The sequence below is a fragment of the Mus musculus genome, chromosome 19 (genome assembly GCF_000001635.26).
Source record: "Mus musculus strain C57BL/6J chromosome 19, GRCm38.p6 C57BL/6J".
Taxonomy (NCBI): Eukaryota; Metazoa; Chordata; class Mammalia; order Rodentia; family Muridae; genus Mus; species Mus musculus.
In genome coordinates, this window is record NC_000085.6 from 44,542,866 (window position 1) to 44,555,808 (window position 12,943).

The window sequence follows — 12,943 nt, forward strand, 5'->3', positions numbered from 1 at the left end:
ACCCAAGAGCCATGAGGAGAGATCGTTCGTCATCCTCCTTGTTGGCAGAAGAGTGTGGTATTGTGTAAGCTTGCTGTCCTAACAAAAGCCAAGGGAGGGAGGAATCAATGTCCATGGGTTCAAAAGGAGACCTGATACAGGTAGTCCTGGCTTGTGCAAGATAGCTCTATCACCTGCACGCTGCCTGATACTGCTGCTGCTGCTGCCACTGCCTAGTAAGGTGAAAGTGGTTAGTTCTCAAGTCCCTTTGACCAGCACGACCTCCTCTGAAACATAACTCCTGTTCCCCATACTTCTCACCCCCATGATCCCTGAATTGCACACACCACCCCTAGGACCCTCTATCAGTATATCCATCAGGGTCTGACCTGAATACCCACTCATAGACCCAACATAGTACCTGCTGGAGACAGAAAGAATTCCTTTGTGTTTCAAGTCCAGAGAAGGGTCCCTGAAATCAATCTCAAATATTTCCAGGGTGGCATTTGTGCTAAAGGAGGCATCTAGTTGCTGAGCAGATGTTCCTAGTCACATGGAAAGGAAAGAAGAGGCAGCAAATGAGCAACAATGTATGCATGGGAAAATACTGGGTACTAATAGGTTAGGGAGCGGGGAGGAAACAGAACAGAAGAGAGATAGGAGCATCCTTTTCTCTAGAGGTAACCGCAAGGAAAGCATGAGGTGCCGCCCTCAGGCCCTAGTCCAAGGCTGTTACCAGGTACCCAACCTGACATAATCCTACAGCTGTCTCTCATGGTCATTAAGGAATTCTAGATACTGAGTTTTCCTTTGATGGCTGACTTCTAGTAGCTCCTGGTCTGTCGTGTCATCGTACCTGTGGCCAGATACACAGGGTACTGCCTGGCCGGGCTCCACGCTTGGACAGCTGGCTTCTCAAGTTCTTTCAACTTCATGGTTTCCGGGAAACATATATGACCTTTGGCCCACTAAAAATAGAAATAATAATTAAAAAAAAAATCTTAGGGCCAGTGATCCAGGGAGCGTCTGTGGACACAGAGATGGTCTCTCTTCTCTACAAGATGAAGTAGTCCAGCAAAAAACAGAATGAGAAAAACAAGCTCATCTGACAGTTCGCTTACCCAATGGCTAAAACTGATTATCTAAACTCCCAAGGTCTTTAATCAACATTGGTTACTACAGTTCTACCGACAATAACCATCAAACTAGGTAATTTCTCAGTGACGTTGCCTGATTCCCTTGGTTTTAAATATTGTATCTGTGCCAGGGAACCCTGTATTTATGTCATTGACACACATCTGTCCTCTGAGTACCAATTCCCAAGGGAAATGGATAATTAAATATTTCTAGCTATAATGTACATCTATGATCCAAGCATTCAAGAGGCTGAGGCATTAGAATCATAAGTTCAGGCAAGCCTGGCGTGGACTACATACAAAGTAAGAACTTATCTTAATATATTTAAAATTATAACATTCATAGATATGTGTGTGTGTTGCCTGCATGTATGTCTGTGTACCACACGGGTACCTAATGCCTTCAGAGGCCAGAAGAGAGTGTTGGAGCCCCTGGAACTGGAGCTACAGATGGCTGTGAGCTACAATGTGAGCGCCCCGGGAACCCAGCGGGTGCTCTTACCAACAGAGCCATCTTTTCAGACCCTTTCCTTTTGCGGGAGGGGGCGCATGGTCTCCCGTAGCCCAGACTGGCCTCAAACTTGCTAGGTAACTGAGAATGATCGTCCTGTCTCTACTTGGCAAGTGTGAAGCCCCCACACCGCATTCATTTTAACTCTGTGATTTCCACTTCTAATGTATACTCAAGGTCTCATCCTCACGGGCCAGCGAAAGGGCTGAAAGGTAAAGAAGGACACTTAGAACTATTTGTGACCTGCTTGAGCAACCCAGTCAGGTCAGCCTCACCTATAAAAGCAGGCGATAATAGTACTTAATCTCTATTGTACTTTCCAGCTTGAAAAAAGCTTGGGGCTGTCAGTTAAGCTTGTTTCTGGGAGCTTCTAAACTCCTGAAGCTCCGCTTTATCAGTGACCAGCGAACTACACTATTTCGTCACCAGTGCCACCTGCTGGTCAGAACCATCCTGTACAGAAGCGCAGCGACCAGCAACAGCGCATTTGCCAGGCACAACTAGAAATTTCTATAAATTGTTACTTTGTTTTACATAGAAAACAGCCGGCTAAGCCGCAATGTAAACCCCGTGCTTTTAACCATTATATTAATTTAAGCAAAGCTTTCATGACGTGCTTAAACCATTGACAGAAGGACGGGAGAAATGCTTTTTTTTTTTTTTTTTTTTTTTGGTTTTTTTCGAGACAGGGTTTCTCTTTATAGCCCTGGCTGTCCTGGAACTCACTTTGTAGACCAGGCTGGCCTCGAACTCAGAAATCCGTCTGCTTCTGCCTCCCGAGTGCTGGGATTAAAGGCGTGCGCCACCACGCCCGGCTGAGAAATGCTCTTTTCATCCACTTTGCTCTGAGGCATCATTTTATAAGAAAAACCCTCGTTAGGATCAGAACAGCCAGAGCAGTGGCGGGCTGATAGGGTCGGGGAACCACTATCAGGGAGGACGACCCTTGGCAGTCCAGTCCTTAGGGAGAAGGTCAACACGGCTTCTCGCCTGCTGACTGCCATACAAGGCGCTTGACGGTCAGTTACCACTGGCCAGGGCACCGCGACAGTGTGCAGGCTGAGGGCCCGGTCAAGTCAAGGCTTGGGGGGCAGTCGGAGGCGCGCGCAGCGCTGCTGGACCTCGGCGGGGTTGGGGACACTGTGTGGCAAGGGGAGCGGGACCGGGTCCAGCTGGGGGGATTCGTACTGGTGCTCCAGAGGCGTGGCAGCCCGGGTGTGGTCAAGGCGAGCTCCCCGGCGTCCTCCCGTGGGAGGAGCGGTGCTCCGGGACCCCAGACCCGCAGGGGAAACCCACCTGTTCCGAGCGCCCAGGTCAGGGGTCACAGGCGACCGCCTGGGCCGGTCCTGTCCCAACCAAGGGCGCACCGCGCTGCGGACGGCGGCTGCCGAGGGCCAAAAGTCAATTTGCCCTGGCCACAGCTGGCGACCCACTCCCTCTGCTCGCCTAGCTGAGCTCCTCAACACTAATCTGCACCGAGAGCGATAGCGCAGAGGTTTCCCAGCAGGGCCTGCCTCACTTGCCCTGGGATTGCACAGTTCTAGCCCCCACACCAGTACATGCTAGTCTATTCTATTTGAGTCAGGCTCCTGTGTATAGAAAGGGAAAACACTAATTCAATTTATTATGTAGTTATTAAAGTGAGGGAAGCCCATGAGCTCTCAGTGTGATCTATTTAGCTAAAAAGCAATCGAGGTTGTAAATAGTAGTGGTGCACACTGGAGCCTACTAGTAGAGGGTGTCCACAAACTGATTAACGGCTGTGTGTGGAAAAAGAGACAACTGTGAACCAGGCACTTCATGGAAGATTTCAGGCACATGACATGGGCATTACTCCTTGGAGCTGAAAGAACACTAGGTGATATTTCAGCAAAAAGGGGGGCCAAAGCAGCTAATGGGCATGCTGGCATTTCCCATACAGTAAGTCAAAGAGACTGATCAAGAACAAGTACTGATAGATAAATTGTGGAATACCAATTAATTCTGCGGTTAACAGGGAATTACTGAAAATTATTGGGTCAGAGGCACTAGTGGCAATTGTATTTTGTATCTGGCAGTATGGATCCCTTTGGAGAAAAAAGAGAGGAAGGCAGGGACCCAATTACAAGAGGAATAGAGCAGCCCAGGGACCGGTGAAGAAAGTCAGGATTAATACTGGTGACTGAAGGAGAGCTGCCCTGGCTCTCCTGACTGAGAAAGGAAAGGATTCAAGACAGCCGGGGCCCAAGAGCAAGGGAGACCCGGTGTCGCTGATAACAGAGTTAAAACCTTGAGGCAGAGGAAAAGAGAATGTGAAGATATCACAGATGCTTTTCAAGTTGAGATAACTGTGGAGGTAATTGTGGCAGGTGAAGATGCCCAAGTTGGTTCAAAAGTGCCACTTGATGCATGGTGAGTTCTACCCGGGTCACCTCTGAAACTGGGGTGCCCATTATCTGATGGGCAGTTCTGAAACCAGATAGACACCCATGTGTGGCACCATCTGTGCCAGGACCATTCTTGCTACAACTAAACATTTAACTTTTTTTTTTTTTTAAGTGTCCTATCACAGGTGAGCCGGTGATGGGGGTGGAGTTGGGGAGTGAACAAGGTCTGAGCCTTAGGAACTAGAGGTGTGGATTGGCTGAGAGTGCTTGCTTGCCCTAAGGCTTGAAACCCTGGTTTTATTTCCCAGCACTAGAGAAACCAGTAGTCGTGGTGGCTTCAGGGTGGAGGGTCAAAAGTTCAAGGTCATCTTCAGGTACCCAAGCTACCCAGCAAGTTCAAGGGCACCCAGGGCTACAGGAGATTCTCTCTCTTCCTCTCTCTCTCTCTCTCTCTCTCTCTCTCACACACACACACACACACACACACACACACACAGCTGAACCTTGGAAAGTACTCCCAAATTAGGGAATAAAGCAGAAGTACCAACCACACTGATGGAGCATCACAAAAGAAATCGCACTAAAGTCCTAAGGTTCAAGTCCCAGCACCCACATTGCAGCTTCTAACTGCCTAACTCCAGTCCCAGAATATCCAACATCATTTCCTGGTGGCACACAGCCATATACATTCATATAAATAAATAAATATTTAAGAATGAGATGATTAAAGAGTATATCTTTGTAAAAAAAACTTCTTAAAATGACATTTATTCTGTGTGCAAGTGTGGATGCACACACACTATATATAGCACATGTGCAAAGGTCAGAGGACACCTTGAAGTAATGGATTTTCTCCTCCAACCATGTAGGGCCTAAAGATTGATATCAGGTGTTCACCACATATCTTTACCAACTGAGCCATCTCAGCAGCCCGCAATAAATCTAAGAATTCTTCAAAAAGTAACGTTTTCAGTTCCACTCCCTAATTTTGCACTTTTTAACTGCCCAGATAATCCACTAATGGAGCCCATATCTAAGTTGAATGATGTGATGGTCTGAATAAGAATGGCTCCCAAAGGCTCGTATACCTGAATGCTTGGTCACCAGGGAGTGGGACTCTTTGAAAGGGTTAGAAGGTAAGGAAGCATGTTCGTGTTGGAGGATGTATGTCAATGGGGGTGGGGTTTAAGATCAAAAGCCCATGGCAGGCCCAGTCAGACTCTTATCCATCCGTCCTCCCTACCCACTCACAACCCAGATCAGGATGCAGCTCTCAACTACATCTCCATCATCATGCCTACAATGCTTGCCACCATGCTGATAATGGACCAAGCTTTTAAAACTGTAAGCACACCCCCAATGAACTGTTCCTGAGTTGTTACGGTCATGGTCTTTCTTCGGAGCAATAAAATAGTGACTAAGTCTGATGGGTTTATTTGTACTGATGCAGGAGAAACACATTTTTCTTATGGGTCAGGTTTCCAAAGGAAATGAAGTTACCTTAAGAAAACACTCTACTTTTAATCTCAGCCAAAGCTACATAGTAAGACTCTTGTCAAGAAGCAACCCCCTAAACAGAGTGTGTGTTGACTCACTTGCCACTGCAGATGAGCTGACATTCGGTCAGTGGTCACGGGAAACTCGACAGGCACTGTACTCAGGTCATCCTCTTTGGATATCTCACACACACAATTTTACAAAATCCAGAAACCATACTTACACCATTTCTTTTATTCGGTTGAGTTTCAGGCATGAGCCACCATGGTTCCTTCCACCAATTCTTACCCTCCTTGAAGGTTAACAGATATCTGCTTGGATTGCCTGGAAGCCCCCATAGCCAAGACTTTTTAGTGGTTGCACCAGTCACTTCTACTCAACGAGCCTTATGGCTTAGACTACAAATGTGGCTACTTTGTCCGTTATTCCACGGCCATCCTGGTGACTGTTATTGCTTTCTTATAAGTTTTAATCTGATTGCTATACTTTTTAATCCTTTTGGGTTTTTGTTGTTGTTTTTGAGACAGGGTCTTTCTACCTTGGTCAGTCTGAAACTCACTATGTAGAGATCCACCTGCCTCTGTCCCACCCACCAGGTGCTAGAATTAAAAGCTTGTACCACCACAACCAACCTTTTAAATTTTTTTATTTTATGAGTGTTTGCCTGAATGTCTGAGCACCACATGCAGTGTCTCTGGAAATCAGAAGATGGTGTCAGGTCCTGAGGAGTGAGTTACAGATGGTTGTGAACCATCATGTGGGTGCTGGGAGAGCACCCAGTACCCCTAAGCCCTATTTCCCCAGTGGAGCCAGCTTCTTGAGACAGCACCTCACTAGCTGAGTTAGAGCTCAGAGATGTTTCCTGCTTCTCCTTCCTAATGCTGGGATTAAAGCCATCTGAGCAAACACTATAAATCTGAGAACTTTAGACTGTTACCTCCAAAGGTGACAACTAGAGGTCAGGGTTGGAGTAGTTCTCAGTGACACATGTACCCTTTAGGCAAAGTGGCCATGATGTCCTTGCATATTCTTCAATGATGCCTGTAGATACTTTGTGGTTGACAACATATACTTTAGAAAATAGATCTCTTTAGAAAATAGCTTTCTTGTAAGGCTGTCACTGGAGCTTGGACGCATCCCTTATTTCATAAATACGGACAATGCTAACTTACTAAGAAGCTGTTTTAGAAAACTTGCTTTGAAAGGGGGAATGAAGAAATGCCACAGATCTGACCAGGCATTCCCTACTGTTCCATCGCTTGAAATGCCTTACTTTCTTTTAAAACTTATTTAAGAGTTTAAATAATGGTCTTTGTTTTGAAACCACCTTACTATATATAGTTCAGGTTAGCCTCAAACTCACTAGATAGCCTAGACTAGTCCTGAACCCATGGAGATCCTCCTGCCTCAGCCTCCCAAGTGCTGGGATTATAGGCACACACCACATGTCTTTAAATCTAACAAGTATTACTTAAAAGTTGGGTGGTCTTGATAGCCTTACTGTGTAGCCCAGACCGGTTTCAAACATGCAATCCTCCTGCCTCAGCTTCCTGCATGCTAAGATTATAGATGTGCTCCACAAAAATGGTTTTTAAGGAAAGTGAATCTTGTTCCAAATTGGGAAGAGAGCACCTCCCTTCCCTCTTGGCCCTGGAAATGGGCAACAGCGGATCCTTCACTCTCTGCTGTGCGACTGCAGCTGAAAACCACTCTCCCATCCCCAGTGAGATGACCTATGATTTTCTTACACTGATTTCCTAACCTTCCTTCCCATCCTTCCAATTTCAGAGCAGGAAAACAGGAATGCAGGCAGGCAGCACGTAGAGGGAAGGACAAGGACCTGGATCCTCACAGCAGTGACTATTCCTGGAGAAAGAGACACAGAAACCAGAGCACTGAGCTTTATTAGGGATTTTATTATGGTTAAGCCTCTAGGAACGAGGGCAAAAAGCCCATCAAGCCTCCTCAGATATCATAGTGAACCACGGGCTCAGGCTCTTTGGTAGGATCACCACCCCGCTCCAGGTACAGATTATTGTAAGGGTACTGCTTCGGACCCTAAGGAAGAAGACAGAAAACAGAAAAAAGCACAAGGGTCAGCAAGAACAACAGCCAGCCAGCCAGTACCTGACTACACCCTACTTGAGTTAACAATCACGCAGAGCAAATGGGCATATAGTAGCCTTTGGTCAGACCCAGCTGAGCAAACTGGCAGAGGGATGCTCTTGCCATGCTCAACCCGCAGCACAGAGAGAGCCTAAGTTGTTAGAGAAGTGGTGTCTGCCCTGCAAGTGAGCAGTGGAGGGGGGAGGTCCAAGCCAAAGCTTTCTAAATGGGATGGTGCATCCATCCATCCATCCTGCTCTCGCTCTCTCTCCCCCTCTCTCTCCTTCTCCCTCTCCCTCTCTCTCAGGGTCGAGACAGACTCAATCTCCTCTAAGTCACTCAGCCTCTAATGACTCCACCACTAAAGTGGCCTGGCAAATGAGGCGTGCAGGAGCAGTGTGGGGGAAAGCAGAGGAGACGCGGCTGGAACGTGCTTTCGGGGCTGCTGGCTTTACCAACAAACAGCTGTCAGAGAACACAGCTCAGAGGGAGGAGAAAAGGGTGAAGTGCTTACAGAACTGAAAAATGGAAGGGCCACACTGTTCCTTGCTCTCCTGAAGGGAAGTCAGTGCTCACCACAGCCCCACATGCTTTCCAGCAAAGGGTCCCCGGGGCTTAGCAAGGCTTGTGTCAGTGAATATGCTCTGCCAGCTCCCTTCAGAGGCAGCACTGGGCAGCCAACTGCAAAGACTGCCGCCCCTGTCTGCAGTTCTTCTCCTCCAAACACCCTGGAGACACTCCTAGACTAACCTTCCTAAGGGCCTGGCCCGTATCATGCCAAGCTTCTTGTCACAAACAAAGATGGCTCCCTGGTACTAGAGGAAGCCCAAGAAATCCCTGTATTCCTTCCCCCTAGCCCAGTCTGCATCTGGCACATAGCAGAGGTTATATAAATATTTGTTTGATTAATACACCACTCTGCCATCAAGTTCAAATCCTCAGCTCTGCAATAAAAGCTGCCCAACAGAGCTAATCAATTCACCTCATAATCTAGTGATCTTCAATTCCTAATGCATTTCATAATTACCTAGAAACTGTTGAGAATATTGATTCTAGAAGCCTATTGTAGAGCCATAGAATTAGGACTTCTAAGAACCAGGACCGAGGAATATGAATGTATGGGAGTTCTCTAGGGAACCTATGTAGCTGGTTATTTAGGAACTATTTTTTAAAGGCTGGTTTAAATTTTTGGATATTTTAATTACATTTATTTATTTATTATCTCAATGTGTGGGCACACTGCCACCACGGCACTCACGTGGCAGTCAGAGGGCAGCGCACAGGAGCCAGTTCTCTCCCTTTTACCATGGGGGTCCCAGGGCTGAACTCAGGTCAATAGGCTTGGTAGCAAGTGCCTTTACCCACTGAGCCATCTCATTGGCCCTATTTTTATTATCACCTAACTCACCCTTTGTCCCCTTCCTACTGTCTCTCGTGTCCCTCATAGTTCTCTGACCTCTCATGACTCAGATACTTTTTTTTTTTTGTCCTCTAGTTTTTTGGTTGTAGTTGTTGTTTTACATATGTGAGTACACTGTAGCTGTCTTCAGACACACCAGAAGAGAACATCAGATCCCATTACAGATGGCTGTGAGCCATCAGGGAATTGAACTCGGGACCTCTGGAAGAACAGTCAGTGCTTTTAACCACTGAGCCATCTCTCTAGCCCTGTCCCCTAGTTTTAATCCTCTTCCCTCCCCATGGGTCATCCCGCTCTGTAGTCACTGTAGGGGGATGAACACAAGCTGTGCCAGGCTCGCACACACATGTTAACATGATGCTCATTATTATGTCTACCTAAGGGGTCCTCCTCCCGCCTTTAAGCTGGGAAGTATACTTTCTATGTCCTTTGGATGCTCTGGATCACAACTCTTTCCAGTACCCTGCAGAAAGTGCCCTTCACTGTTCAGTACCGGATGAGCTTTCAGCTCCAGAGTCCTTGGTTACTACTAAAGTATAAGTGGTGATGACTGTCCTCAGATGGAAACTGAAGGTTAGCCTCCACATTCTCAGCCACTAGTTAGTGCTCAAGTCTGTCTCCTCGGTTATCTGGTCCATGCAGTGGGGGGCAGAGCAGTGCTCTGACGCCTGTTGGGCGGGAGGGTCAGGCCTTTCATCTTTCTCTTGTCTAAAACTCTAGGAAGCCAAACTTGGCACTGGCTACTTTCCTACCCCAGCAACTTCACTCCCTCAGGAAAGGAGGCGAATGTGCTTCAGAGAGCACATGAGATACTCACCACAGGCTGGTAGGAAGGGAACACGTGCCCTACCCAGAACATGAAAACCATGAAAGCCACAAAGCCGAAGAGATGTTTACACATGACATCCCAGGACACAGGGGTAGGTGACGTGTCCACACGATTCCTGATGTACATGTCTAGGTCCCAGTGTATCTGTGGCAGAAAGGCACATAACTGTCACAAACTGTCCTTGCAAAAGACAGGTGTTCTGGCTAGTCCTTTGTCAACTTGACATAACCTAGAGTTATCTGAAAGAAGGAAACCTCAGTTGAGAAAAATGACTCTATAAGATCAAGCTGTAAGGCATTTTCTTAGTGATTGAGGGGGGAGGGCCCAGCCCACTGTGGGCAGTGCCATCCCTGGGCTGGTGGTCCTGGGTTCTACAAGAAAGCAGGCTGGGCAAGCTACAGGGTACAAGCGAGTAAGCAGCATCCTTCCATGGCGTCTGCATCAGCTCTTTTCTCCAGCTTCTGACCTGTTTGAGTTCCTGTCCTGACTCCCTTAAAAGATGAACCGTGATATGGGAGTGTAAGCCAAATAAATCATTTCCTTCCCAACTTGCTTTTTGATCATGGTGTTTCATCATAGCAACAGAAATCCTAACTAAGACCACAGGCAATCTGGAATGGACAGAGCCTGATACAAGGCTTCAAAGAAGCAATACCCTTCTTAGGGCAATATTCTGAGCCAGGTCCAAGACACACAAGGGCCAGCCTTAAAGAGGAATGCTGGCTCCAGCAAAGGTAGTAGGTCAAGCATGACCCGCACAATGGTCACAGTACACAGGGCTTTGGGTATGCCGGTAAGTTCCATCCTGTGTACCATATGCAGAACTTCAGGTCTCAGATCACTGGACCTTGCTCCCTTGAGCAGAAAAGCTTAGCCAAAAAAGCACCATGTGCACTGAGGAAAACACCCCGAGAAAACACAAGGAAATGAGAGGAAGGGAAGGGTAATCCTTTTCTCACCGGTTCACCCCAGTTCATCCTGAGTTCTGAGTGGTCCCACTGATACCACGGATCCCTCTCATGCTGTGATCGGTTGGGGAGCATCGGGTAGTCGCCATACCTGAGAGAGACAGCGAGAACCTCTGGAAAGGGCTGTGGTAGTCCCTGACAATTCAAAGCCCTCGCCCCAAAGATCAGAAACAAATCGACATATATATAACTACATCACTTAGAATAGAAGAACTTGCCCCCAAATCAAGATGTCTTAGCACTAAGCACAGAACCAAAGAGGTCCAAAATATAGTTAGAGGTTATGTCAAATCCTGAAACAATATGGCCTTATCTTCTCTTACAAAGAAAAGTCACACAACTCAGAACTAAAGGGAATTTAGCAATCAACTACACCCATATTGGTTGGATAAAACAAAATAGGTACACATTAGAAAAGGCTTTTCTTCTCCATAGCTACTATGTTTCTTAACCACAAGTTGATGTATACCCTCATGCTTCAAACACCTCCTTGGAGGTCTCCCTTAACTTGGTTTTCCCCCCTAAAAATCCAAGGTCACCTTATACAGACTACTGCCCAGGCTGTTCTAGTCCACAACAAAGTAAAAAACAGACAATGGAAACTGGACACGTGTCAAAAAAATGATTGGAAAATAAAAAGAAAAGAAAAATGCTAACACAGGAAGTGACGATGATGTTTAACCACTATTCATAATTAACTTTGTTACAGGGGATAGATAGAGGGCCAGAAGGGACTAACACCAACTGAAGAATGAAGGCTGACATGGAGTGTAATCTGCTTAACCATCAGTGACATTTTCATATGCCTAATGGCAAAAAACAAACAAACAACCCCCTCCCCCAAAAAAGCCAGACATACACAAATATAGAGTACCCCAACCTCAGCAAGGTTCTCAGGACAGGGGTCCAGCTCCCGCCTGGTCAGCACCTGAGCCCAGCAGATGCTCAATCTAAATGAAACGCAGTGCTCTGGATGGAGCCATGGAAGAATCTCACTATTCTGGAGTCCTCGAGGGAGCTATGATAACCTCGGCTTCCTCATTTGAGCAAACAGCCTGAGCCAAGCAAAAAAAATGGAAGTCTTCTCGGCTGCAGCGGCTCAGCCACCCACTCCCACCTCCCCCAACCTAGAAAAGCACCCGCACTAATGACTCTGAGGGGTCACTACAAGGATCCGGGAGAAAACGCCTGGGTCGCACCACCCAATCCAACCGCCTTCACCGCTCCTGACCCGAGTCCTCTACCTCACTCACCCCATGCCATCATCGGGGTATGGCTCGTAGTCTTCCACTCGCATGTTATACTTCTTGGCGGCCGCGGCGCGTTCCTCTGGGGTCCTAGGATATGACCCCGGCAACATGTCCTTGGTCATATGGAAGGCTGGACGCAGAGGGATGCAGGTCAGATGGACACGGTGCTTTAGGCGCCCACCCAGAAAGGACTAAGCCGCAGTGACTGCAGAGGCTGTCGTTTCGCACCTTGCCGGACTACAGCAACCCTGTATCCCTTCTTTGGGCACACGAATCCACCGCGACCTCCCACCCCTTACCCCCAGCCAGGACACCTCCGCCACCGTCCCAAGGATGCCTCCATCCCGAAGCAGTAAACTTCAGGCACCCGCTTCCCACACCGTGCAGACCTCTCCGTGCCTCCAGTGGCACCACGCCCCGGGTTGTCCTCTGCAGCCATCGGACTCCCAGGGCCGCAGCCCGGGCGGCAGCCATCTTCACCTTCTCCGCGGTTCACTCTGCACATGCGCAAAAGCGGGTCACGGTGGCTGAGTCGGGCCAAACGGCGATCTCCGAAGCCAGCGCAGAAGTCCCGGCATCAAGCTGGGCGGGCTTTATTTAAATATGCTGTAGAGCCTGGACGGTGAGCGGCTGATGAGGTGCCAGGACAGACAGCAAGGAGAGAAAACAAAGCTACTGCTTACTTGATATTGCAAGTTACTGTATTCCTTTTCGCCTTCAACCGACTGAGGCCCTTTCGGGGCTGCGCCAGCCGAATATCTCAGACCGCTGTGCAAAGTAAAACCAGCCTTCTGTCCTCACACACAGTCCTTTTTCACATTTAGCTCTTGGTTTTGTTTGATCCTTTCTCCAAATCTCTTTCCTTATATACTCAAAGTTGT

At 47.7% G+C, this 12,943-nt stretch overlaps 2 protein-coding genes across 3 annotated transcripts in view; both read right to left on the reverse strand.

Annotated features, from left to right (window-relative positions):
• Sec31b (Sec31 homolog B (S. cerevisiae)) overlaps positions 1–2,983 on the reverse strand; it is a 28,892-nt gene extending 25,909 nt beyond the window's left edge. Inside the window, exons 1-3 of the mRNA NM_001033343.1 lie at positions 2,923–2,983; positions 836–947; positions 401–524 (exon numbers count right to left, since the gene is read on the reverse strand). Of these exons, the coding sequence (NP_001028515.1) occupies positions 401–524; positions 836–914 (203 nt within the window). The 5' untranslated portion in view covers positions 915–947; positions 2,923–2,983. The remainder of the gene's footprint in view (positions 1–400; positions 525–835; positions 948–2,922) is intronic.
• A 2,722-nt stretch (positions 2,984–5,705) lies between these two features.
• On the reverse strand, positions 5,706–12,577 carry Ndufb8 (NADH:ubiquinone oxidoreductase subunit B8). Of its 2 annotated transcripts, none has more exons than NM_001347447.1 (5): positions 12,452–12,577; positions 12,066–12,192; positions 10,804–10,903; positions 9,833–9,988; positions 5,706–7,355 (listed from the first exon to the last, which is right to left on the reverse strand). In NM_001347447.1, exons 1-5 carry the CDS (start codon positions 12,534–12,536, stop codon positions 7,350–7,352), a joined length of 474 nt encoding a protein of 157 aa, NP_001334376.1. In that variant the 5' UTR covers positions 12,537–12,577; the 3' UTR covers positions 5,706–7,349. The 2 variants fall into 2 exon arrangements, with proteins under 2 accessions (NP_001334376.1, NP_080337.1); NM_026061.3 differs by lacking the exon at positions 5,706–7,355 and adding an exon at positions 7,375–7,547.
• Positions 12,578–12,943: the final 366 nt, after the last annotated feature.